This window comes from Haemaphysalis longicornis, unplaced genomic scaffold (genome assembly GCF_048455015.1).
Source record: "Haemaphysalis longicornis isolate Haplotype H1 unplaced genomic scaffold, Haemaphysalis longicornis Haplotype H1 scaffold_7, whole genome shotgun sequence".
NCBI lineage: Eukaryota > Metazoa > Arthropoda > Arachnida > Ixodida > Ixodidae > Haemaphysalis > Haemaphysalis longicornis.
Window position 1 is genome coordinate 168,531,543 of NW_027526422.1, and position 26,310 is coordinate 168,557,852.

The 26,310-nt window shown below is 44.3% G+C and overlaps 1 protein-coding gene across 1 annotated transcript; it reads right to left on the reverse strand.

Annotated features, from left to right (window-relative positions):
• Nucleotides 1–830: 830 nt before the first annotated feature.
• On the reverse strand, nt 831–24,534 carry LOC144146652 (uncharacterized; the record flags this gene model as incomplete). The annotated part of the gene is made up of 12 exons (XM_077678587.1): nt 24,436–24,534; nt 13,301–13,487; nt 13,048–13,130; nt 12,660–12,831; nt 12,566–12,598; nt 12,461–12,502; nt 10,770–10,826; nt 10,663–10,695; nt 8,763–8,825; nt 6,120–6,325; nt 2,095–2,254; nt 831–874 (listed from the first exon to the last, which is right to left on the reverse strand). Coding segments are annotated over exons 1-12 (1,128 nt in total), but the record flags the coding sequence as incomplete, so codon positions are not given.
• Between the last annotated feature and the right edge of the window lie 1,776 nt (nt 24,535–26,310).

Here is a 26,310-nt window from a genome sequence, read left to right on the forward strand (position 1 = left end):
GGGCGGGCTACAGCGGCGGACGCCACCGCTGTAGCCTGGCCGTGAGTCGGGAGAAAGAAGACGGATAGGAGCGTCTTTCGAAGGGTGAGACAGCGGAACCTAGCTATCCTGAAGCGCTAGCTAGAGGCTACACCACTGCACACAACAAGCACACACACCGAAACAATTCGGCATGTGGGCTTAGTGATTTCCATTTATACCGATGTAAACAACAGTTCTTTTATTAAGTTTGAGAATAGCGAGAAAGCTGAGGAAACTTTTATATCCTCTATTTATCAGAACCAGTTGCTCCTTTTGCCTTTCGTACTACCTCTTGGAACACAACCAAATTGGTATTCAGCAATAGAGAATACACAGTCCTATTCTCCCATTCGTGGCAAGCAGTGCGCAAAAGGTGGTGTTTTTATAGCGCCAGATGTCTGTATGTGGCCTCTACATTTCGTTTTTCACCCTGCAAACCAATCCTTAATGCATCTTTGCCGTACGACCACTTAATTCAGTCGGATAAAGGTTACCCAGGAGGTGCTGTCGAACAAGTTATTCAAGCCGTGCAAAGGAAGTGTGCAATGGACGCAAAGCTGCACGAAAACAGGCCCAAAATAACGGTCAGTTAAGCAGATGACAAAACCATGCTGGGTAAATTCGCCGCCTCATCTACAGTGTGCTCCGTGAGTGAAACCCTCCGCACCCCCTTTCCCTTTGTTGCGTTGGGAATTTATTGTCCTGCAAGCCGCAAAAGAACCCTTGGCTAGTAGAGCTAAAATTGTTACCTTTACTGACGCAAGCCTGTGCCTGGCAGGAGCATGACGCAGCCATTCCCGTATAGCTGATTCAACTTCAAAGTCAGTTGCACCATGCGAAGACTTCACAGCAGCTGTGCAAAAAGATACATTAGTTCTCATTAGTGCCACAGCAACATCAAAATCTTCACTTACAGTTGAAACATAGCCCTGGAAATTTCTCAGATCAAAACCACAAATTGACCACATGGCCACAGTGTCGCCACACTTTTAAAAGGGCCATGAACCCTAAGATTCGTTCTATTTACAAGAACTAGTGTCCAGTGACCCATTCAGTTCCATTTCAGCCACAATACACCTTTTTGAAAAGACAAAATGCAAGAAATACTGAAGAACTTTTAAATTTTGGGCTACACGAAGTTAGCACAAGGCGGGGGGGAGGGGGGGGGATGCATTAAGAACATATCAGTGTGTTAACTGCCCATTATCATTTAATTGACTAGCTCAAACCGGCCCCAGTCCAATGCGCAGTAATGTGCCTTGGTGCTGGCTTGGGCTGGCCCCTATTGCACAAACACAATTCCCTGACGTCACAACGAAATCGCTGGAGAGTGGCTGGGGAGTCCCCACAAGCTCTTCTGTTCCCATTAACATCGCAATTTCCTCGAAGTTTGATATAAATTGGTATCCAACTTGATGCCAGTTTTCCTGTTGGACAAAACGTGTATTTTGTCTTCATGGTCCCTCTAAAAAAGTTCTTTTGCATTCAGTAGCGCGCTCAGTGCAAAATACGTCAGTTGCTGTACACACAATGACTGCATCTAGGTTGCAATAAATTGCGTGCTTCTAAACCCTAAAGTGTTTAAACTAGATGAACCTCCAAATTCTAGAAGTCTACCAAGGCAATAACACCCACCTAAAAAATTGAGCCGTCTAAAAAAATGACTACAGAAATTCACGATATTAAAGTAGTTGCTTGAATCCATTCTCAAGATCAGATTGATTGATTGATTGATTTGACTGCAGGCTTTAATGTGCCGATGCAACACAGGCAATGAGGCCCGCCGTAGTGTAGAGCTCCAGACTAATTTTGAGCACCTGGGGATCTCTAACGTGGTGCCCGAAACTGCCAAAATGGTTGCAGGCCATAACAGTCGGAAAGGGGGTAACAATTCTGTGCTACAAAGGCTCAGACAAATTTAATACCTCTTCTAGCAAAAAAAAAGTAATAAGCTGCCGGTTGTCAACACAGCTGACATTGGCACAGTATGTGACTGACAATAGAAATTGGGGCACTATACATTGTCTGGTGAAAGAATTTGATGTCTGTAATAACATGAAGACATCAACTTACACACAATGCAAGGTGCCAGTCGCAGCTGGGAAAAGGAGTGTTTCCCCTTCTTGCCAAACCATGAAAACTCCATGGCTAAGCTGTCCGCCAACAGCAACTTCAGCAGGCGCCTTGCACAAACTGCCGCTGTTGAGCCGCCCTGGCTAGAGAGTTCTTCAATCTAGGCATGGGTACAGGAAAATCTGTGTTGTTAATACAGCCTTTAACACTGGTGTGATACAGAAATCAAGGGTAATGTTCATTCGAGCTTACTCCACTGCACACCAGTGACTTTCAATGTGTAACGAGATATAACACGGGGGTTTTAGTGACTGCTAAATCACCTGCTGTAGCAATAAATGCATCTGTACGTTGTTTAATTAAGAGGTGCTCGCCTGGAATATAATACATTTTCTGTAGGCACCCATTGTGATTGGAGCAGCTGGCAAGGCATTTGATTGGTGAGAAGAAAAAAATAAGAGGAACCAGTCATCTGACACAGTACACACGCTCCTCTCCTCAAGCTACACCACAGAAAAAAAAAGAGGCAATGCTTTAATTCACACATTTCACTTTATGCCGCATGGCAACTCCAACCTTACCCTACACCTCGGGGGAGGGGGGGGGGGAAGAAAGAAAAAGAAGAAAGTAAAAGATTGTGTTCTGATCATGGTGCACCCACGGTACTACCCAGGCTTTTGGTGCTATGGTGCATGGACTTCCAAACATCAATACACTGCAGATACACTTCTATAAATGAATATATATAAAAAGCTAAGCCCCGTTCAGCATTTTGAAACTTCATGCAGCAGTGCCTGCTGCATGGAGGAAAGGAAAGCTTAGGACAGGCTGTGACGTCGTGTTTAGGTGAAGCCGCTATGCTATTCTTGCAGGTCGCCCCTTTTTGCTAATGTTTTGCACGCACATGCTACTCTTTCCACAATCTCTTTTGCCACTGCTGTCTGCTTTGTCTCCTTCGGCTGACCACTGGGTACTGGCTGGGCGGCTCAGAGACGTAGTGCCTTGACGGGTCAGCCTGCAGTGCTGTTGCTATGATGCAGTTGCCAGTGGCCTCCAATGTGCATGAAAAAACCATGCGACTTTTTCCACACAGCTACCAATTCTCTCCTACTTTCCTGCGTAGCCTGCTGTGAAGACAAACTTTTGAAATAAGCACAATGTTTGTTTTTGAGTGGCATTCGGTTCAGGTAAGGGTAAATAAAATGCTTCAAAGGTAGGTTTCACGAGTGGTTCGATTTGCACATAGTTTGTGTATTTTTGTGAATCCCACAATATACGTTGTAAGTGGTCTATGCACTATTGTAAAAAAACTTAGCTGTACAGGTTATAGAGCTGTGACCTGAGAACTATGCAGGGAATTTTCAGGAGGACATCTAGACACTACCAGAGGAATTAAATACGTACAGAAAACGTTTGCTGCTGTATTACGCCCTATGCCCTATCCCAGCCAGAGTGGCCGCTTTTCAGATGAAGACGAAAAGCAAAAAACAGCTGTGTGTCAAAATGTCCGCACACATAAAATATCCTTAGGTGGTCAAAATTAATTGATTGATTTATTGTAGGGTTTAACGCGCCGATGCAACGCAGGTGATGAGGCGCACTGTAGTGGAGGGCTCCGGATTAATTTTGACCACCTGGGGATCTTTAACGTGCGCCGAAATCTCGTACACACGGGCGTTTTTGCTTTTCGCCTCCATCAGAAAAGCGGCCCCCGCGGCCGAGAATCGAACCCGCGCCCTCGTGCTCAGCAGCGCAACGCCTTAGCCACTGAGCCACCGCGGCAGGTAAAATTAATCCCAAGCCTCCCCCTGCTACAGCGTACCTCATAGCCCACATGTGGCTTCAGTGCACTGAAACCCCACAATCAATCAACTTGCCCTCTGTGTACCTGGCTCGTAGGCGAGAGACTAGAGATAAGTACTGAAAAAATGATACCCCCGGTAACGACAATTCTGCTCACAAAATGTAAAATAAAAGTATGAACTGTAGAGCCTGAAAAAGCGCACTGTTTTAACATGAATACCTTTATTACTGAAGTTACAATATTCACGTAACTTGCTCATTAAACCTAATGCATATTTAACCTTGACACAATACCTTTTCCATCACCCTTCACTCTCACTGCATCGTTCCATCATGCTACCTTTATTTGACAGCATTACATGTCCTGGTCTTGATGTAGGTTCTTAATATTGTATTAATGGCTTTTTACATGGTTTACGGTTTCTCTCCTTTCCTTTGTTCTGCCCTGCACACCAATTTCAAACTAAAAGCTACATTCTCATTAAATGCAGCAAAGCAAAATATTCACCTTTTCACAGGCAGAAACGAAGCAAGCTGCACAGAACTATCTCAACTGCTCCTGCCTGAGGGGAGCAGGCCTTTATAACCCTCAACTCGTGGACAAATTTCTGTGCAATGCAGTAACAACTACAGAGCCGAACGACACTGTTTTGCTGCGCAGCTGGACGCAGTCCAACAAAAATATGTTGGTGGGCATAATCTAAGCAATTTAAAAACAGTGCTTATTTTTTAGCCTTCAATAGATATTGCCAATAAAGTGATAGAGTAGATGATGTAGAGTGATGTAGATTTTTGGGCTTCTTGTTTGCCGTGTTTGCCACTGGCATCGCATAGGTTCTGGTCAGGAGAAAAAAAACAGTGTTCTTTTTGACAGCAGCTTTCTTCCCATACAGCAGCTCGAAACTTTCTTCACCCCACTGAATTTACTTGAGAACAATAAGCTATCAAAACAAACGAAGCAAGTGGCCTGCAAAATGTGGGCCCAAGTGACACTGACGCAACTGGGACTCTCCATCATTTCCGCATTTCATTCGGTTAGCCGAATGAGCCTGGCGTAAGCTGGCGTAAGTGAGCCTACGGTCGCATGTCTCAAGACGAAGGTCTTGAAAACGGCTTCGTTTGGCAACTGGAAGACCACTTGAAGTTGTGTAATGACAAGAGTGCAGCGGTATGACAGTTTCACCTTCAACGCACTCAACACAATCCAAATGAGATTTTACTTCGTGCCATAGTGGGTGCGTGCTGCTCTTTCGTTATACCATGCCTGTACTATTCAAGCACGTTGCATGTCTGTGGTACTGCCCAGTTTCAGCCCCAGAAGAGTTAACATATCAGAGAATGCCTTCAAAACTACATATAATTCAAGTTAACTCATTGATGGTACAGAGCTGGACGCTACCATCCGTACAGTAAATGATTAAGTAGCTCCGAGTTCTCCAGTAAAAGCATTGGCTTGTATTGAGAAACAAATGGGGTGTAGGGGAGGAGATGCCAATATGCCTGCATCAGTGAGCGTGGTTCAGTGCATTCAACTACGGATCTCATACAAGGAAATGATCTGTAGCAAATGCATATCTGTTATGCCAGAACTGAACTCAAAACCAATTTATCAGTCAATACATTGGCGCAGTAACACAAAGAAGTTTGCTCTCCCCTGTAGCCTCCTTTCCATTGGCACAGAAAGTTGTCCCCCAGTACTGTAGTCTGCACAAAGGATCCAGACACTGTACTGCACAGGCTAGGACTTTGGTGGCAATGATCTCTGGCACATAACTAGTAGGAAACTGTTTTAATGGCCCCCTAAGAAATACCAGGGGACCACAGGGGCAATTACATGATTATGAAGATGAAGGTTGCAGCCAATATAGTACCATGCAACTGCTGTTTTTTTTTGAGTGTGAATGGAAGCTTTTTGCGCGTTTTTCTCTCCCCACCCCCACAAGCTTACACGGTTGAGCAATCTTTTAAAAGGTGCAAGCCCTGTTCTTGCAAATAGCATGACACTGATTCAAGCTGGCAGCTAATGAAGGCAAGAAAAAGTCATTCTAAACATTAAAGCTGCTATGAAGGAGTGCTCACCATTGGAATATAAGCTCATTTTGCTAGTTTGTGGTACATGTGAAATTTATATTGAATAAACCAATGCACCAAACCGAAGTGCTCATTTACCAACTTTACTATATTAAATGAGCTATAAAAACTGCAGAATTGCTATTTCTTACCAAAGCTTCCTTTTTTGGCCCAGTCAGAGTGGTGTCAAACCTCTTCAGGGACTCGTAGTCCCTGAAAGGGGATCTGGGCATTGCTGGTTCCTTTGAAGGCTGGTGTCTTCTAGACATCCTCTCTGTGAGCGACATAAGCAGCTCCCCGTGCTGCTGTTGCACCATGCGTAGCAAGGTCAGCCTGGTCAGCACTTGGTACTGGAATTCTGGGAAAAAAAGTACAATGTGCGGCCGAGAACCATTTTGCAACATGCATATGCAGTTAACAGAAAAATTAAAGAAAAATATCAAAGCTTCTAAAAAAGTTAAGCTCAAACTAGTTTGGTCCCTACTACACAGCAGACCTGACATGCCATTTTGTTCTCTTTCCATTACATTTATAATATTCGCACACTCACACATGAGAAATGTAATGTGCATCAGAGTGCCCAGCCAAAATGGAAACCGAAACAAGAACCACAACCTGGTATTTTTTCCACAAGCCAACCAGCATTTGAACCAGTATTTTTTTATCAAGCTAAACCTGAAACGGAATTTAACCGGCAAACAAAGGTTACTGGATAAACGGCATGGTTCAACCATCCATTGTTCATATTTTCCAGACAATTTCATTTGAACTTTTCACTTTTACCTGCCATAAAATTCGCAATCCACCATCACTTTGTCCCCTCGAATCACGCACAACATTGCTATCAAAGCCCTATTTCTGATCACAACATAAGGAAAAGGACGCGCACCAATACAGCGATGGCAAGTTGCTGCTGAGCAAGGCTGTGCAAAGAAAATACAATCTACGCTCTTACTGCAGATCCGGCAAACACGGAATTCAGTTACAACAGACCATTTCTGTTGCTTATTAGGTCCCCATGCATTCTTAATTGAATCTACTCCACCCATAACGGACCAGATTATTGGCTACAATGGATTAAATTTCGGACGAAAATTCTTTTGATGGAATGTTAATAGTGCACTTTCACAGTGCTGGTTCCCGATATCCTTTCCCTTTGTGTATTTTGGTGAGAAAATTACATCTGACAACACTGTCAATGCAGAATGGGTCATTGCCGCCGCCAAGCTCAGCCTGTGCCAGTGACCATTTTTTTTTTGTGCGACTGACGGCCTGAGTGGCTAGGGTAGCTGACATCGCCAGAAGTACATCGCCAGAAGTACAGGCTTGTCTAAGCAGACGGTCCACTTGACCAGAACAAGGCCACTGCCGATAAACGCGACTCCAGTGAGATCGAACAACAGCGCTATCGAATACACAAATTGGTGCGCCCGTAGTCGAGTCTGCCCTCTTCACAGTCTTTTTATGTAATAAAGAACTCGAGTTTAGTGAGGTTCAGTCTATATTATTCACATGCATGCATCGTTCCTGTTCCGTTCGGTGAAAAAGTTAAGAAATGCCTCAAGTAGGGCGTTGGTTCCCATATCTGCCAGTGGTTGTGCCCAGTCCAACCGGTCTAACTTTTCATTTCCCAGCTGTTTTTCATCATACTATTTCAGACTTATATTTCATCAGACTGATTTTTATATCTGGTTCATAATTGCTCCTAGTTAAATTCTTGCGTTATTGGCTCAGCTTACCATGTGTTTTTACACACTTGACCGCATGCGCTAGGCCAAGTGCCGGTGCTAAGCTTTGGGAATGGTGTTTAGATGATTCTTTGCCCTCGCACGAACACTGTGCAGAGGTGCTGCAGGCGTGTAGAAAGAACAGTGTCTGTACTATGCATATGCAATATCGGTTAAAGTAGCCACTTTTGCGCTCATATAATATAGACCCCCCCCCCCCACTTGCCCCGTCAAATACTGCATACTTTGGCTACAGCGGACTCTTTTCCGGGATTAAGGGAGTCCGTTGTAACGGGCCGTAGACTGTAGTCAATACTAAACTATTTGGCAGAGCTCACAGGCAGCCCAACCATTACAAGAGAAATGAATACCACCAGGGTACCGACTAAGCAGAAACTTCAAAATAGCAGCAAAATCAGACATCAGGATTCCTTCAGCTTTGGAAAGAGCATTTTTGTGGCTTGACTGTAACAGCGGCAATTAACCATGCCTCACAATGTCACTGCTAGTCATTTCTGCCAAGTCCATTTCAAAACATTTTGACTGCATCATAAAGTCACAAGGAAGCAGTATCACTGCATATCCAGTGATACTGCTCCCTTGTGACTAATACTAAGCTTCAAAAATAACTTTTTGTGAACTAGAAGTAAAAAAGAAGCCCATGGCCATTCAGCAATGTGAGCAAAGGTGTCACACAGTACTACCCACATTAACGGGATGTTTTCACATAGAATGTGCCTAAAGACGTACTAACACATCACAACGAAAAGAATATTTGCCCGCAAAAAGTTTTCTTGATTGAATATAGACTTCTTAGTAGTCATTAAAAATTCAAACCACTCACTTAAAGTCAAAGCAAGTGGTAGCTATCAAGGAAATGAGGGGGCCAGAAGCCACTAGGGTATTAACTAACAGTCCAACAGAATAACCGATGAAATGGGACACCACTCTTGTACTAAAAAAACATTGAGTGTTTAGTGATATGTTTAAACATGATACTCACAACATTTGTATCTTGAAGGACATTTGCTCCTTATACATGAATGTGCTTTTACATTTTTTACGTACCCTCTGGCGACAACAGCTTTCTCTTCAACTTTTTGGGGCTCAGAGACCTGCGCCGTTCTGCACCTGCAAAAGCCCGATTTTTTAGAATACATCCTACAGTAGCACTTCAATTTGTGGGTTAGTAAATTATTAAATTGGGGCTTTAATTGAGAGATTGAGATGTCAAGACTGTATTTACTTTCAGCCTGTAAACAAGGCACATCTGTATGACTGCACTGGCAGTAGTGCTGGCCTCACAATACTGTTCGCACTGACCAACCCCTTAATCGAGTAAATGTTTATCCACAAATAATGCCAGGGACAGCTATACATCCAAACTTTGCTGCATAATGCAGCACACATTAGCAGCGTTACGCATTGCAGCAACTCTGGCAAGATGGTGCACGTAATGTAGCAGCATTCATATATATTTTTCGAAAGCGAACAAAATGAATTCCCATTTCTGCTGCAACTCGATTTTTCTTGGACTAATACATATTCAAGCTGGCCCTCCAACGTACTGTTTCAGGCATTGTTCATATATTCAATATATTCCCAAGAAAAGTGGCAGCCTTTTTACCCCAAATTACCCACTGTGCGCTATTGTGCAACTTACATGACCAATTAATTAGTATCACCGGGAGCAATCTGACAGAGGGAAAAAAGGAAAAAAAAAAGTCACAACAGCTCAACCTTACGGGTACATTACCCAAAACTATGACTGCATGTCCCAATTGAGAAAGGCTTAAAGCACATGTGAAGTTGAGCCTCATACACAGTCATTACCTAAGACATATTAGATAATTACTTTTGTGCCAAAATCCGCAGGCACTTTGATCCTTCTACGACACTTTATCAGATCCATTTCATATGATTTCAGACTAATTGTATGTGACAAACTTCAAGGGTCTATACTTTTACAGATACCCAGCAGTTGGTAAAGTCTAGTGCTTGTGAGAACAAACCTATTATAATTATAATTACCTAAGCCACTTTACTTTGGCATGTTTCACGGCTAAAGCTCCATTTTGCTAGGTATACCAATCCAAAAAGGCCTCACTGAGCCAATCTGACATACACTCAGTGAAGGCCAAACCAGTGCATGTGGTTGTGGAATGAGTGTCCCATTGCTCGTTTGTTCCAAAGGGTTGGGCGCACAGGGGGATAGGTGAAGAGCAAGTGCATGGGCCATCACAAAATGAAACAAAGAGGACATCGTTTCATCAAAGTTCACTGTAATTTTTGCCTTGCCTGTACAGAGTGTTTTCTCGTGCGGTGCAACTGTGTGCATATTCACTGCCCACTTTCGGTGCAAGAATGGAGCTTGTGCTCTAGTGAAAAGTTTGTTTAAAAGCATCGAATTACAGCAAATTTCATTTTTGCTTCCCCGTTCACCGGGCCATAGATGCCTTTGGAATTTTCTCTGCAAGTGTCAGCATGCAAAACAGACCACGACACCCATAGCCGTTCACCTGCAAAAGCAATCAAGCTGCCCTATACTGTGAACACTTAGGAATGGCAATTACATAGGCCTCTTCAGCAGAGCACTTTCACTGCACCCACTACACAAAACTGTTATGAACAGGCATCTTTTATATGGTGAATTTTCTAAAAATAAAATGCTGTGTCTATAGGGTAATGTCATCTATACAACACTGTTTGGTACTAATTACAAAATCTGGAGCTCGAGATAACACGTATACAGTACACAAGAGAAAATCTAGTAGTGCCCATTGTCATGGGACACATGTTGGGGGGAGGGGGGGGGGATATAGTGACGGATTGGCTGCATTCATGCAATGGCAATCAAACAAGATGAACACGGAAATTGGCTTTGGAGGCTGGCCATAAGAGATGACGAGGGAGTGCTGAAAGATGAGATGATGGATGCTCAAGACAAGAAAGAAACGACTGCACTTACTCAAGGCTGCCAGTGTAGTTCCCCGTCCTGTAACTATAAATACCTCCATTGTGACATTTCCCCCAAAACAATTATGTTTGCCAGGTTTGTGTATTAGCTGCTATTACCTTCTTCTTCATCACGATCAGCACCAGTGTCTGTCATTTCTGCACTGGCGTCGAACACTGAAATCAGAGGAATAAAATATGAAAGGCCAAATGATAGCACTCCTTATTACACCAAGCATTTTTTTTTTCAGGTCAAGTGAAAAGCGCTATGGCTGCCTCTGAATATAATAAAAGGGACAAGTGAGTGCAGTTTATGACTGCTAAAAAAGGTGAAAAGCTCAATATAGATAATTCCTTCAAGCTGCTACGAGTATGCTGCATACAAATCGCACCCAACCACAGCCAACCAAGGTGGGGCTGAGGAATCAATAATTGGTTCACTGAAAAGATTGCTTCGCTGAGATAAGTCCCACCCGAGGTAACGTACTTTGCTCAAATAATTTATGTAATAGAAAACACAATGCATGCAGCTCAACTACTACTTTGTCGCACTAGAGCTAAGGCGCATTAAGGTCCCCTTGAGCGGTGGCCGAGACTGACAAAACTAAGCGCGAATAGAACAAAAATTATAATCTCGCAGAACAAGCTATTTCGACTTCATATTTAGAGCATACCATTTTTACAGCAGTAAAAATGGTGGGATTACGAGAGTTACAACTACAACGTAACCATGCATGCTGTTGCATCTGATGGAGGTACATCATCGGCCTGCGCAATGAACCCCACTGCAAACTGTGCAGATTGTTCTGACACAACACCAGCCCATCGCAATAAGCAACACTGCCACTTTTGTGACCCTGTATATGCGAATCACACCTCATGAAACGAATGCTAGGAACCAGAACTACAGCTGCCATATTTGCTAGCGCAATGAACCCACTTTATTCCCATAAATTCGGCATGAATTTGGGGTGGTGAGTCTATTGCGAAAAAATTGCAACAGATTTTGAAAGGTTGAAATTTCATACAATAAAGTTTCTAAGAGAAGCCCTGTTCAGAGCCTTACCATTTTGGTAAAAACCCATAGGTGATTATGCAATAAAATTTCTTTTTTATTCCCATCATGCTGTGGGCCCCTACTCGCCATGCAGCTGTCCTCCTCACTGAAGTCGCTTGTGGCTTCACATCCGTTGTCAGCCCACACCGGACTGTTTTCGGTAAGATCACGACACTTAAAAACTTCTCTTCCCACTCTGGGAATGTTCCCTTCTTTGGGCCCATGAAACACGGCGATCCCTTGATTATGCAATAAAATTTCTTTTTTATTCCCATCATGCTAGTGGGCCCCTACTCGCCATGCAGCTGTCCTCCTCACTGAAGTCGCTTGTGGCTTCACATCCGTTGTCAGCCCACACCGGACTGTTTTCGGTAAGATCACGACACTTAAAAACTTCTCTTCCCACTCTGGGAATGTTCCCTTCTTTGGGCCCATGAAACACGGCGATCCCTATTCACTGCCCAAAAACCTCCTGTTTTCACACGTAGCGTACAAGCACTGGGTCTACACTGAAGTGCCGCCCAGCTGCGCGGTTTCCATATGCATCAACGCACGTCCCATCACCTTCAGTTTAAAAACTGGCTGTGTAGCTGCAGAATAGGAAACTTAAGGTTATCGCTTCAACAATCACTAGCACTGTTTCAAGGTTCTCCTCAAAGCACTTCAAAATTGGTTTAATTGTTTTAAGTGTCTATTCTAATGAGACTGCTGGAACAAAGTAAGGTTGGCTCATATTGTATCAATGCAAGCTCACCTATCTCTGAGCTTTGCTCGGAAACTGCAGTGGATGACCCATCTGCGAGGGACAGAAAGGGTTTTAGTTGCATACACCACATGAAAAAAATCAAATTTTTACTACCTTCACTGCTTTCTTGTGTTAAGCGTTGAATGCCTGAAAGAAAATGAATGAGGGTAATGTGTGTGGAGTGTTGTGCACTTAGCTCCATATTTACTGGCTGTGGCAAAAGAGGTGCCTGCTGTGGCAGAAGAGGTGCCTGCTGTGGCAGAAGAGGTGCCTGCTGTGGCAGAAGAGGTGCCTGCTGCTGGGAAGCTCGGAGGAGGTGGAGGTGGCGGAGGTGGCACAGTTTGAGGGGCTCCACTTTCATACCGAGCAGGCCTTGATGTCTAGAACAGGCAACGCACAAGGTGGGGTTGTATTTAGAGTCACAAAACCACACAAGCTACTCCATACATGCAAGATATTCTTCATTCTAGTACCATATCAACTGCCAGTTTACATAATTCAGCTTGGTTAGCACTCTCTAGTTGTTCCATCTATGTCTAATGTTCCTTCAAGTGGCTGCAATAATAGGCTATAATAGGCCATTCACTGTTTATTACCTTTCGTCTCTCGGTGTCCTCGCTCTCTAGATCGGACGTAAACTGGGCCACCTCCAGCTTCCTCCGGGCATCATCGTAGTTAGCTGGAGCAAAGAACAGCCCGACACACGTTGGTAAGCAAGCTCAGTGAGACAACGGTGACAACCTGAATAAATATATTTACTGTACTGAGACTGAAGATATATTTCAACAGAGTGGTCATTTAAACAATATGACTTCATTATAACAATGTTTATTGCAGTTTAAGACTTACTGTATGTGCCCTTAATAGCAGCATTAAACCTCTTCCAGCCCTTTGCTGGCGAGCGGCCCTTCCTGGCAAACGCCGATTTGTTGCCAGGGCCCGGTGGCCAAAAGCACTTCTTGTTTGAGGTAAGCCATTTGTCGGGCACCACCTCGACTGTCTGCTCATCCACAAACTCGACGATGTGGTACTTCATCTGTAAAACATGAACAAATTTTAGTGTTTAATTTGATACAACAGCATGCTCCCACTTCAATATAGTTACATCAACAATGCTTATGAAGCAGTACATAATGTTGATTGATTGTAGAGTTTAACGCGCCCACGCAGCGCAGGCGATGAGGCGCACCGTAGTGGAGGGCTCCGGATTAATTTTGACCACCTGGGGATCTTTAACGTGCTCCAAAATCTTGTACACATGAGCGTTTTTGCTTTTCGCCTCCATCAGAAGAGCGGACACCGCGGCCGGTAATAGAACCCGCGCTCTCGTGCTCAGCAGTGCAACACCTTAGCCACTGAGCCACCACGGCAGGTTGGTGCAGGATATTGACGCATAATGCTGAAGGGCTCTCTACTCAATCTCACCTTAAAACTAATACGTGCATGTCTATGGTATCACTGTCCTACTTCTGTATCTAGAGGTGAAACCTGCTGTCAGAGGCTGCCCAATTGCTACTTGTTGCAGTTTAGTAACCACTTCTTCCCTAAGCATAGGCCGACCAGGTTATTCTACTTTTGTGCTGAGGAGAACGCCTATCCATTTACTACCCCTAGCTGTTAAAAGGCTGTGATACCACAAAACATCCTTCCATGTACCTTTTCATCATTGTACCTTTGCATCCGCTACTCCTTCATGGGCAGCTGTTCAGAAGCTATGGTACAATTTGTTTGTCTAGGTATCTCTTTCTCCTCTGCCACATTTATATGTATTTCTACTCCTCCTACTTCCTTATCCCAGAAGGGTGGTCATGAAGCATTGGCTCTCAATTTTTTTGTACACTATATTGGGTGAGCTGGTATACCACCACAGTAAAAAAATTGCAGAATTATTCATATGACACTAAAAGAAGAATGCTGCAAAATTAACAACCGAATCGAATGTTATCGAATTCTTCTTTCAGTATCACCAATGTTTCATTAGAGACATTTTTTACTGCACTACATATACCGGATTTCACTAGCTCTCTCAGTGTGCTGCCATTTTCAGCCAATTACCCCACCGCCATGGGAGCCTATCCTGAGGGATTGTGGAAACCACCGAAGCAGCTCTTGCTTTGGCTCATATAGTGGCATTAGTTTGCAAATCAGTCCACGGTAAGTGCAAAGAGGGAATGCATACAGTGAGCAAGAGCTTCATTGTATCCCATTATTATCCACAAGCTTTATATACACCATCCATGCAGCACCATGTACTGCATACTTCTTCCTTCCTCTATCAACACAGCACCACACTCACATGACTGATAGATGATGCCTACCGTACTAGCCAAAAAAAGGTCCCAGCATTTTAGATTAGTTGGAAAGTTGCCCTGATGCAACAGAACGGCAGAGCAGGCAAGTTGTGTGACAATGCATAAAGACCAGCATGCGGTGTTGCTTTTTTTTTTGTGTCTTCATTGTACAAGCAAAGACAGTGAGGTGAATTAATCAGTTTTGTTTACGGTTGCCTAAAGTATGTCTAGCTGGCCTGTTGGATGTGTTCTGAAGAGTGATTATGATTAATTTTGACCAACTACGGGTCAAAAATTTTGTACAAACATTATTTCTTTGTTGTTGCTTCACCAAAAAAATAGCAGTAGTGACCAACAACTGATGCTCAGAAGCATCATGCCTTAGCTGCTGCATCACTATTTTGGGCAAACGAAAAAGAAAGAAACTGCAACTCTGTCGGGTTATGAAGCTTATGTAGTACAACTTTTGTCTTGCCCACTAGTGCAGTTAATGATGCTTTCCCCAATCTACAACTGCACTCTTCATTCATTGCAAGCATGCATAACTGCAATGGCATGCATTGATCTTATAGCATCAAAAATAGGAATTATAAGTAGCAAAAGGTTTTGTACCTGCACGTTATAGTCCCTACTAGGTTTTGTTGAGCAACAGAACAGTGAAACGAAGTAAATTCTTTTAATTGCGACATAACAGCAGCTTTGCTGGGGACAAAACAATGTATCAGGCCTTGCCCAGATCTAGGCGCTGGACGCTCATCAAGTAAATCAGAGCTGTACTCCTTGTTTCCACCATTAAAAATCGTTTTCTTTGCTACTGTGGTGCACTTGAATGAGCTCTTGGAACATTCTTTTTATGCCCAATATTTTAGCTTTTTCTAATTTCATTTTACTGTAGTGCCTTGTTTGCAACTCTACATGTTTGTGGTGTCTGCATTTTCCAACCAACGGAGGGTGTCGACTACCTGTAACCAATTACCTTTTTAATATTCACAAATAAAGAATTGTATCAGCATCCAAACACACAGTGTGCACACCAAGAGAACATAATGGGGGAGACAGCAATGCATCTGAATGTTATCCCTCAATGACAAACCCAAAAAACAATGAAGGTTTTGCTCACTTGGCACCGAATATGGTGCGGACAGACTGAACACACATACACGTTCTCAATTAGCAGATGGGGTGCCCAAATTGAAAGCTTGATTGATTGATTGATTGTGGGGTTTAACGCGCCGACGCAACGCAGGCGATGAGGCGCGCCGTAGTGGAGGGCTCCGGATTAATTTTGACCACCTGGGGATCTTTATCGTGCGCCGAAATCTCGTACACACGGGCGTTTTTTTTGCTTTTCGCCTCCATCAGAAAAGCGGCCGCCGCGGCCGGGAATCGAACCCGCGACCTTGTGCTCAGCAGCGCAACGCCTTAGCCACTGAGCCACCGCGGCGGGTCAAATTGAAAGCTGTTGCCACCATTTCTATAAGTAGCTGTTTCAGCAGCACCCAGGAAATATTTGCCCGCATGGCAGCACAGCAATCAGCAGGAAATGGAGGCACCCTAAGAAAGCCTGAAAAATCTTATTGCGTAGTTTCAAGGCTCTGTGCCCGCTAACAGCCACGACAGATTAGACTGGCTTCACCTACAGTTTTGCAAGGTGAGCATGCATGATCACCATGACTTGTCTAAAAAAAGGTTCTGATGCTTGCCTGTGGCTGGATTCAAGCCAGGTTTTAGCGATACAGATAACCAGAAGTGCCACAATTAATGCAGATGCCTCGGGTGAAGTGTCACTAATTAAGGCTCCTTGATTTGCAGAATACACTTCATGCCAAAGTAATTGAAGTTTGCTATGCCATTCATTTTTATCATTTTGGAGTGTGTACATTGTCAAGCCATGGTTGCTGGATAAAAAAGTCAAAGGTTATATGTATCAAAGCAAAATTTGGCCCAAAAATGGATTTTTCAAAATCGCCATTTTCGGAATGTAGAGCTATTTTTCTTCCGGTCAGCCAATACCCTGGAGTACGTATTTGAGCCATAATATCAATTTATAGCGCCGACGACCGCTAAAATCGGCCAGGATTCGACGCGAAAATAGCATTTTTCTCCGATTCGCCGTCCATCGTGGCCTCATTCGGAGCGAGTCTTTTCGTTTTCAATTCCCCGCCAGGACCGCTTCGTTTCGTTCGTTGGTTGCGAGTACAACCGGGGTAGAAAAGAGACGGTCGCGCCACCCAATCGGCTACTGACTGCACGTGGCCGCAGGGCGCAATCTGCTCGGCACACTCATCACAGTGCAACAGGTGCAACGGCTCATGAACTCGTCTATGCAAGGACCGGCAAAAGCCCCGCACCGCGGCACGACGTAAAAACAAATAAATATGTCTATCGATAACCGAAAGGAAGAACGAGCAGTATTAAAAGCGCCTGGAATGCGCTTTTCTGCGTGCCTGACGACGGCTTATCGCGAGAACGGCGCCGAGATGGAGGTAGGTATCTGCGGGCTGAGGGTGCGCTAAGGTGCGTCTATCTTTAGATCAGCAGCACATGGAAAGAAAATGAATGTTAAATTGGAGGATGCCGCTAGCCGCCGGCGCAAAGGAAGTGTGTTCATTCTGTGATCAACGATGCCGCGGCGGGACGGCCCGCATCCGGCGCGCGCTTCTTCGCCGGCAAGTTACCATACAGATATGAGCGATTTGAGAATGATAAATGCTCGTACTGTGCACAACGTGCGAGGGTGACGTGATGTGCGAGTAGATTAAATCGAAAACGCGGTTATCCCACCTCGCCAAGCGCATGCACGCCACTGGTAACGGCATGCATGCCGTTACTAGCCCCTTTGTTGTAACTCGTTTCGCGCGATGCAAATCGCCCTGGAGCCAAATTCATTGCAATGATTGGATCGGTGACATAACAAAATAAGCGTTTACAGCTGTGGTGCACGATAGGCACCTCAGCCTTAGTCGCTAAAGAGACGGCGCGCTGCCAACAGCGTAAAAATTGAAGCAACGTTCGGGCTTTGCTTTTGCTCAGTTTTTCTGCCAAGTGCCATCTGTGTACAGAGGATTTCATATAATTTCAGCAAACTTGGTATGCTCGTGTTGAGCGAAAAGAAAGCTACATTCTAAAGCATTTCTATTTTTCACATGCTCAATAAATAAAACTTACTTGCAGTAAAACTTCAAGTACGATTTTCTCAGCTTCCTTTTTTTTTCTGCATATGTGCCTCGCCTTAAAAAGGTTTTCATGTTGTTTTTTTTCGAAGGGTATACCGTTGAATTCGGGATGAAATGAACTGCATGCTGATGCTATTTTAATTGGCTCAATGTGCCTCAAATAAATGTACGTGAGCTCATTAAGTTTTCTGAAAACTGTACTTGGCATACTTAGACTAATTCTATCCAGTCAACTAACTTTACAGGAATACAAATAGCATCAGCATGCATGGCAGGTCTTAAGCTACACATCCATACCATTTATATAAAAAAAATTGAATAAAAAGCCCCTGAACGACCCGTAAGAAATTACTTAATTAGGCTCCAGTGTTTTTTTAACTGAAAAAATAATTATGCTACATGAAAACTAATTACATATTTTAAATGAGGAAAACAAAACACATATACACAGTGAGTTTCATTATCACAGACCTATTATTAAAAAAGTTAATTTCAAGACTTTCGTCTCCCCTTAATTCAGGCATGAAATCTTCAAAACAGTAAATGTTTACGTCTTTTTTGGGCAAGTCATAAGTGCTGACCCCAATCGTGAAAAACAATTACCGCCAGAATAAACATGAAGGGGGCTGCTTTTGGTAGAAGTTCTGATATCCTGTATCGTAAGATTCCTCTAGCTGTCACTCAAAAAGCTAAAATATTATCAACACGTTCTTCCAAAAATCACGTATGGAGCAGAAAATTGGAGTCTAAGTGACTCGAAAGGAAACATAAATGAGCCCCACGGGCTATGGAAAAAATAATGCTAGGGGTAATGCTTAGGAATCAAGAAAGAGCTGCGTGGATTGGGCAACAGACACAAGAGGAAAAAATTCAAACTCTAATTAAATGAAGTAAATGGGCATGGACTGGTCATGTCATGCACATGAGAGAAAACAGGTGAGCCACCCGTTTAACAGAGTGGCTGCCAGAACAACTAGCACTCTTTAAAGGGGCCATGCCGACAAAATGCAAGTTTGTTTTATTGGAAAGATTTCGTGCTTTATAGTGCTTGTCCAGCAGAAAATGATGCCGTATTCACTGAGAAATGAATCAATTAGGTTAATATTTTGATTCTCCCACCAAATCGTGTGTTTTCGTGATGTCACTATGAGGTCGAGCGGCGGGTATTCTAGTGACCTTGCAGTGCGTCGTTAGGTTCTGGAGCCTTGCTTACCGTCGAGCCACGGACCATTGTCCGCCATTGCTTCATTTTTAACCACGTTTGCACCTGACAATGTTTTTGTTATGGTAGAAAGTAATTGCTTCGTGAAACATAAGGTATGCTCGACAAACAGCGTCACGTAAGACAATGTCGCTAACGCCAATCAACCAGTGTTGCGAAAGACAGCTCCAAAGTGGTGGGCTACCTCACCATTCTCAGATTTCAGCGCAAAAAGCTCATTTGGCAAGCCTATATGCCCTGCCTACTTTGCGTTTGCGTCTGCTTTTGCTGGCCTCAGCCAATCGCACAGCTGGGCATATGACACCATAGGTTCTGTTGCAGGAAATGACCATTTCCACTTTTTCTAATTATATAGCTTATTTAGTGAAGTGTGCGTTAAAGGTGCTGCTGATATTATGATTGTAACGATGCAATCTTTCAAATAAACTGAACTTGTGTTTTGTCTGCGTAGCCCTTTCATGCCAAATTCAAAAGTGCACATGCTTCCAGACTTGGCATAAAAGTACTGCGGGAAGACACAGTGACCTGTGCACATTACAAAAATTAAGCAACAGTGCAGGCAAAAGGCTGATAATTAAGTGCTCACGTATGGGTAATGCTTGTCCAGCCACTGTGCAGTGTCAGCTCAGGCACAAAATGGGCTTCTTATCCACAGGAGTTCTTCACATGTCAATTGAAAATGTGACGTGGAGCACAAAGTTCCCACAAGCATAAAATAATGGGCCCATACACTGGTACTAAAGTGTCCTCAAAAGTTCCCCACTTCAGAGTCACAGGTGTTCATGGCAGACATTTACTCCTCTTGCTGCACTTCCACACACCACTCCAATGCACCAAATACAAACTAGCCAACCGATTTAAGGAACTGAATTTGCTTACACCAGACACATAAATGGAAGAGTTGGATACAGGCCCGTTTAGCACGTTGTAGTGATAAAACCACAACATAAACAAACAAGCAGGCTGATGGACATTTGTGTAGGCACCTAACAGCATTGTATTACCTAACAGCATGGGCACCATAATACTTTCACAAACTTTTTTTGTCACTATTGATTACTGTTAAAATATGTAAAAAACTGCCTGCAAAGGAACATCGACCATGCCAGCATGCAGCTTGTAAAATAAATTACCTATTTTGAAGTTTCTGTGTAGAACACCATAAACAAGCACGCACACTTACCGTATTTACTCAAATCTCGGCTGGCACAGACTCTAGGCCAACTATTTTAACTCACAGGGACGAACATTTTTTGAATGTAGGCCGGCCAAACAAGGCAAGGATGATAGTAGCCCCGAAACTGAAACAACCATTATTAGCTATGAATCTGCTCAGGATAAGTCAACATCATCTTCATTTGCCGGATTCATTATGACTGCACATAGCTGCCCCCCTCATAAAAGTCATGCAATATTCGGTGCCCTCAAGTGCATTTCCAATGTGGTGCTTGTTGACTGAGGCTGCAACAGAGCTTTGCTGGATTCCATTTTAAGCTTGTCTCAAGAACCACTTGCCATAGTGGCCCAGTGGCTAAGTCATTACGCTGCAGAGCCCAAAGACTTGCGTTCGATCCCAGCCACGGTGGCCGCTTTCTGGATGGAGGTGAAGAGTGACCAACGCCCATGCATTAAGATTTCTGTGCTTGTGCTGCTGAGCACGAGGACGTGGGTTCGATTCTCGGCCGCCACTTTTCTGATGGAGGTGAAAAGCAAAAACTTCCGTGTGTACGATATTTCGGTGCACGTTAAAGATCCCCAGGTGGTCAAAATTAGTCCGGAGCCCTCTGCTATTGTGTGCCCCACTGCCCAAGTGTACCTTCGACACGTTAAACCCCACAACTAATTGTATCAAGACCCCCACGCCTCCCCCAACCCCAATGCAGATGTTTCATCAATGCTGAGTCGTTCCCTTGTTGAGAGCCTCAGTGAGCTTGTGCCTGCCAGCAAAACTTTGCTTTAAACGCAGCCCCATCATGATATTGGTACATAGTGGTGCCAAGCAGGCAAACTTCTATTGAAAATTAACCCAAAATAAAACACTGCATGAGCATAATCAAAATGGCAGCTCGTGACATGCACTTTGTTTGGCTAAAACTGTAGATACTATTGGCTACACACTACTTTTAGTGAAGCATCTAGGAGGTGGCAACTGCATGCTATTCTGGTTTTAATGTGTACTCGGCACGTTTGACTGTAAATCTAAGTTGACCGACTTATGCATACCACTTTCTGCTTGAAACTATTGATTTATACTGCAGGAGGGTTGCAAGCTGGGCTAGTTGGAAAGGCATTCTTGGATAAAACTAGCGCGAACTCAGACGAAGATGAAGTTGCACTTCCGAAGTTGCACTTGTGTTGCACTTCCTTCGTCTTCGTCTGCGCTGGTTTTATCCAAAAATATTGATTTATAATTGAGCAAATACGGTAATGCAGCTACATGACTACAAATTGCAGTTTTGTCCTCTTAGACAAGCTAGCACATTCACAGACAGCTTCAGCTTGTATGTAACATGGGAATCACCACAAACTTTTGCTTGTACGGAAAAATAACCAACTTCGTAACAGCTTCTATCAACCAACACTTTGTGGAGGACAGCTTTCCCACAACAGCAATACCAAGTCTCGTTGAGTCAAAAGGATGTTCATAGAGCGGTTCCAATTCCTTGAACTGCCGGCCTACAATGCATGGGAGGCCATCTTCCTTTCTGTGAGCAAAGCTGTTAATCATAACAATGTCTTCGTTGACTTTGCAGCAGTTGTTGCCTTGCTTTATGCTCAACGCAAAACTTTGAAACCTAAGTTCACTGTACTCGGGTGGTACACACTGCAATGGAAGGCCTCCTGCCTCATGGCTGCCCAACAGAGTGTAGCTTTCCCTGCAGCTCCCACCAGAGGCCTTCACGTGAAGATTTTTCTCTGCCATCCTGTTGTAGATCTGGCTAAGGGGGCACCCTGGTTTGCGGATTAGCTTTTTTATGGCCTGCATATTGTTCTCAAAAGGAAATGCAGAAAAACTGTCCAGGGTGCCATGTTGTTCCGCGTCTGCTGCAAGATGCAGAAGACAGTGCACATTGTAGGACACAGTTGTTCCTCCATACAGATCAGCAAATTCCTTCACAAAGTGTGCTAGAAGGCGATTTGCATAGTCTGCATACATCTCACATAAGGACCTGTTGCTTAGAATAGACACTGCTGCATGCAGAGTTAGAAAGTTCAAGTACATCCTTCCTGGTATGCACTGAAGAACTACTGGTCCAGTGTAATGAAGAAGAAGCCGAAACTCTGTGGCTTTCCACCTGTCCTTCTCTTTCAGCGACCTTGGCTTCCGCACAAACTCATCTGGCACGTGCTTCTGCAATGAGCAGTGGTGCTCTGAGATGGAGTCACGTACAGCCCCCCCGATCCCGCCTGCAGCTAGCCAGAGGTTTACAAGCTTCCTGGTCACGCCAAGGTACACCAGGTGCATCGGATCAAGAGGTGCGCAGCGCACAAGGTCGATCGGCAATTCAGTCAGAACAGACGTCCCTTTGTGGTGTTCCATGTCTGTCTGAGCACGCAAAGACTGGTCAGTCCGGGGATGGCCTGCTGTCGTGGTGAAGTGCACCTTGTCACCACGATCAGCCTCTGCTGTGCACTTGGGGCAACCATTGTAGCTTGTATGCCCTTTGACGCTAAACGCAAAAGCACGGGCTGGAGCATCGCATATGATGTGCCGCAGTTCAATGCGCACTGCCTTACCAGAGATGGGCAAACCGTTGTTGATGACATCTTTCAACTCCTCGACAAAAGGCCGCAAATAGTCATTCGCTGAGTCTGGCTTCGAAGCCCCAACAAATGCCCCTACAACAAACGGATTTGGTAAACAACTGCCAACACAGCCATGAACAAGGCACTGAATCGGCCAAAGGACTGTATTAGTGCTCTTGGACAGCGGAAGACCATCAATGTTAAAGCTAACTGCGATCGGTTCGGGGCACTGCTGCGAGTTCAAAATGACCCGCTCCAGTCCTTCTTTGAGGCCGTAGTGGCAATAAGATCCAGGCTTCAATAACACAATGCCTGCTCTCTTTGCTGCCATGCGTGGAGTCTTTAAAAGGCTACGAGCATCCTTTGGTAGTTCAACAAAACACTCGTGCGCTTTTAAGAGTACTAAAAGTGACGAGAGAGACTTGTGGGTGATGTTATGAGTTACAGCCCATTCTGCTAGACTGCTGGCAAAGCTAGTGGGTTGGCTGTCTGAATCACCAACATCCCCAGAACACCTTAAATCACCTGACTCATCATCGGAATCCACCGAAATCCACTCATCTGTCCACTCATCAGTGATTGGGCCGATTCCTTGAAGCGCCTGCTCGGCAAAACTTTGGGAGTCATCTGGACTCCCCCAACCACCGAGATTAGCACTAGGATCCGATTCGCCATCACGGCTTCCATGAGCACAACTTTCAACAGTCACTGGCTGTTCATTTGATAAAAACGTAGAGCTGCTCTGGCTCAAGGTGGGCTGTGAGCTGTCAGACCTTCCGGGGTGGCTAATTAATCCAGAATCTTGTTGACTGGACCCTAAAGTGGCAAGAAGGTCGTGAACTTCGCGGAGTGCCTTTTTGCGAACATGCTGCTTTGAAGTAACCTTCGGCATGTTTTGAAATCTACCGCAAACGTGCGCGGCACCGCTGACATGCCAGCTAAATGGCTAAAAAAATTGTAGAAATTACAGAATGAGAACACTGATGGGCATTTCAGAAACGAGCACAGGCAACTGCCCACTTCTAATCCATGCCACGCACACACTAGTCTTCAAAACGCCATGCAATGACGTAAAACACGCAGATGTAGAAAGGCTACATTTAGATAAAAATACAAGGTGGTTAAGGACACCAGTAGGGCAGCATGCGTGCTCCTCCGATCGCTCTGCGCCTGACAACGAATTAATAAGGAAGTGCGTTTATGTAAGAGCGCGAAATTTTTCGCGTAGTGGTCTTTCGAGCTGAAAACTTGTGACGTCTACGATGCTAAGTCGAACGTGAGCGCATAATTGCTGTCATATGACGGGATGCCGCCTTCAGAGAACGAAAACCAATTACACAGAAAAATGCACTCTGAGAAAATTCAAAAACGTATTTCAAAAATAACGGCACAACTGACACTGACAAAAAGGCACTGCTGTGGACTTCAAAATACCAAGAAATGTGCACACTCGTTTCTTATCACCTCGCCTAAGCCAGACACAGATCAACAAAGAACTAATACCACACAACGACACAACATATACTACTACCACTACTACGCACGTACTTTCTTGAACGGCAGTCCTTTCCAGGGCTCACGGGCGGCGGCGTCCATCCCACAGAGCACGGGAACAGAATGAAAGCCTTCTCCGAACTTTCCCAGCCCTCACGGCCCAAGGGACTGGGTTATAAAGATAATATGACTGATATCTGATATGACTATAGTTTCGAAATCTTGGGATAACGGTACAACAACAAACAAAAAAAAAAGCAAGCCAATGTTGCCAACTGGTTACAGCAAAGTGTAGAACTGTTAGCTTTATATTACGCGTTTTTGTTTCGACAAATTGTTAAATGATAAATTTTTGCCTTTCTGGACACAATTTGCCATATTGTTTTGAATGTGTCATAACACTAAGCTGCATAGCAACCAGAGTTGCATAGCAACAACGGCTAGTACCAGCTGGAACTAAAAATTAAGTTCTTAATACATAACTATAGTTATTTCAACTGTATAATTGCTTGAAATAAACCGCAATAATAAATTTTAACAAAATCAAAACCATACATTTATTTTATTAGTTTTGTTACAATGGCAGCTGGTGGCTTCTTTTTGAAGAGCCGTAGCCGCGTAGCCGGCCATGCTGGCCGTGGACGCCATGGAGGAAGAAGAAACTTTTCCTTCCTCCATGGTGGACGCGGAAGGATGGTCGTCGATAGCAGTAGGATTTCTTTCTTTGTGGTAGTGCCTCTAGTGTGACAGTTCATTAAGAGTGAATATTTGCTGCTAACTACTGCAGCTAATCCTTATTATATTTGCGTGCGTGCGCCTCGTTACTGGGGCCGCCCAAGAGTTCGTGTTTGCCGAAGTTGACGTCAAAATGCACAAAAATGACGCCCGAAGACGCTGCTATGTGGTGTTCAAAACGCGGATTTTGTGGTGCGTGTTGGCGGTGTGATGCTTTACCAGTGGTCCGGCCAAGTTGTAGCAGAAGTGTGCGCTTGAAAAAGTCCTCTGAAGTAGTCGAGCAATCTGACACCGAGTCGCTGCAATGGGCGGTCATCATTTTCCGGGTGGGTAAGTTTATTTGGGTGTCGTTTACAGGCAACATTTTGCGGCGTGTATTGCTTCACTCGCACAACTGTGAGGAAATATACATCAAAAATTAAAGACGAAATCGACGTGAAATGTGTGAAGGGCCGTCCAGGCAAGAGGGAGACCAGCTGATTAGACGTCATCTGCAGTTCTGGGACTCTGCATTTTCTGGTGGCAGTGTTTAGCGTTCTGTCTGGGAGGAATGCGCTAGGTACTACCAAAAATAAAAACGTTTGTGTTGCTGATTGAGTTGGCGACAGAACGAAAGGCCACCACTGCGGGTTTCCCTTTTTTTTTTCGTCTTGCGTCCTCTACTCTGGCCCTTACCAGGTACTACATTTAACTGCTTAGCTTCAGTTACACCTGTTGAAAACAAACTGACTTAGCAAGCAGCATTTTCTGCCACGAAGATCGAGTGACAAGGAAGGTTTCCGTCTGCAGTAATACCAGTATCGTTTTAATTCATGTAGAATGCAGCCACATGTTTATCACAACTAGCACGGCGTGATTATAATAGTAGGGCTGCGCCTAGAGCCTCGTAATCATGCTCCGCCACTTTGGTGTTCCAATTGCATGTTAGCAGTTACAGCAGTCAATGTGCATAATTTTTACTGCGGCGTGCACTGTTGCGGCACACTCAGCGTTGTGCTGTGTGGTCCTCATTTTGAATCGGTGCACTTACAGTGACAACGGCCAGTAAGAAAATGAGTGCTGACTGTTGTGCGGTTTTAAAAAGTGTTGCAAGGTTGACTCTAGTTATATGCCTCCTGTGGATGCAGCTGGTGTTCGGTGATTTGTCGATTTTTGTATTTTAAATGAATGGGCAAAATAATCATGTCAGGAAAC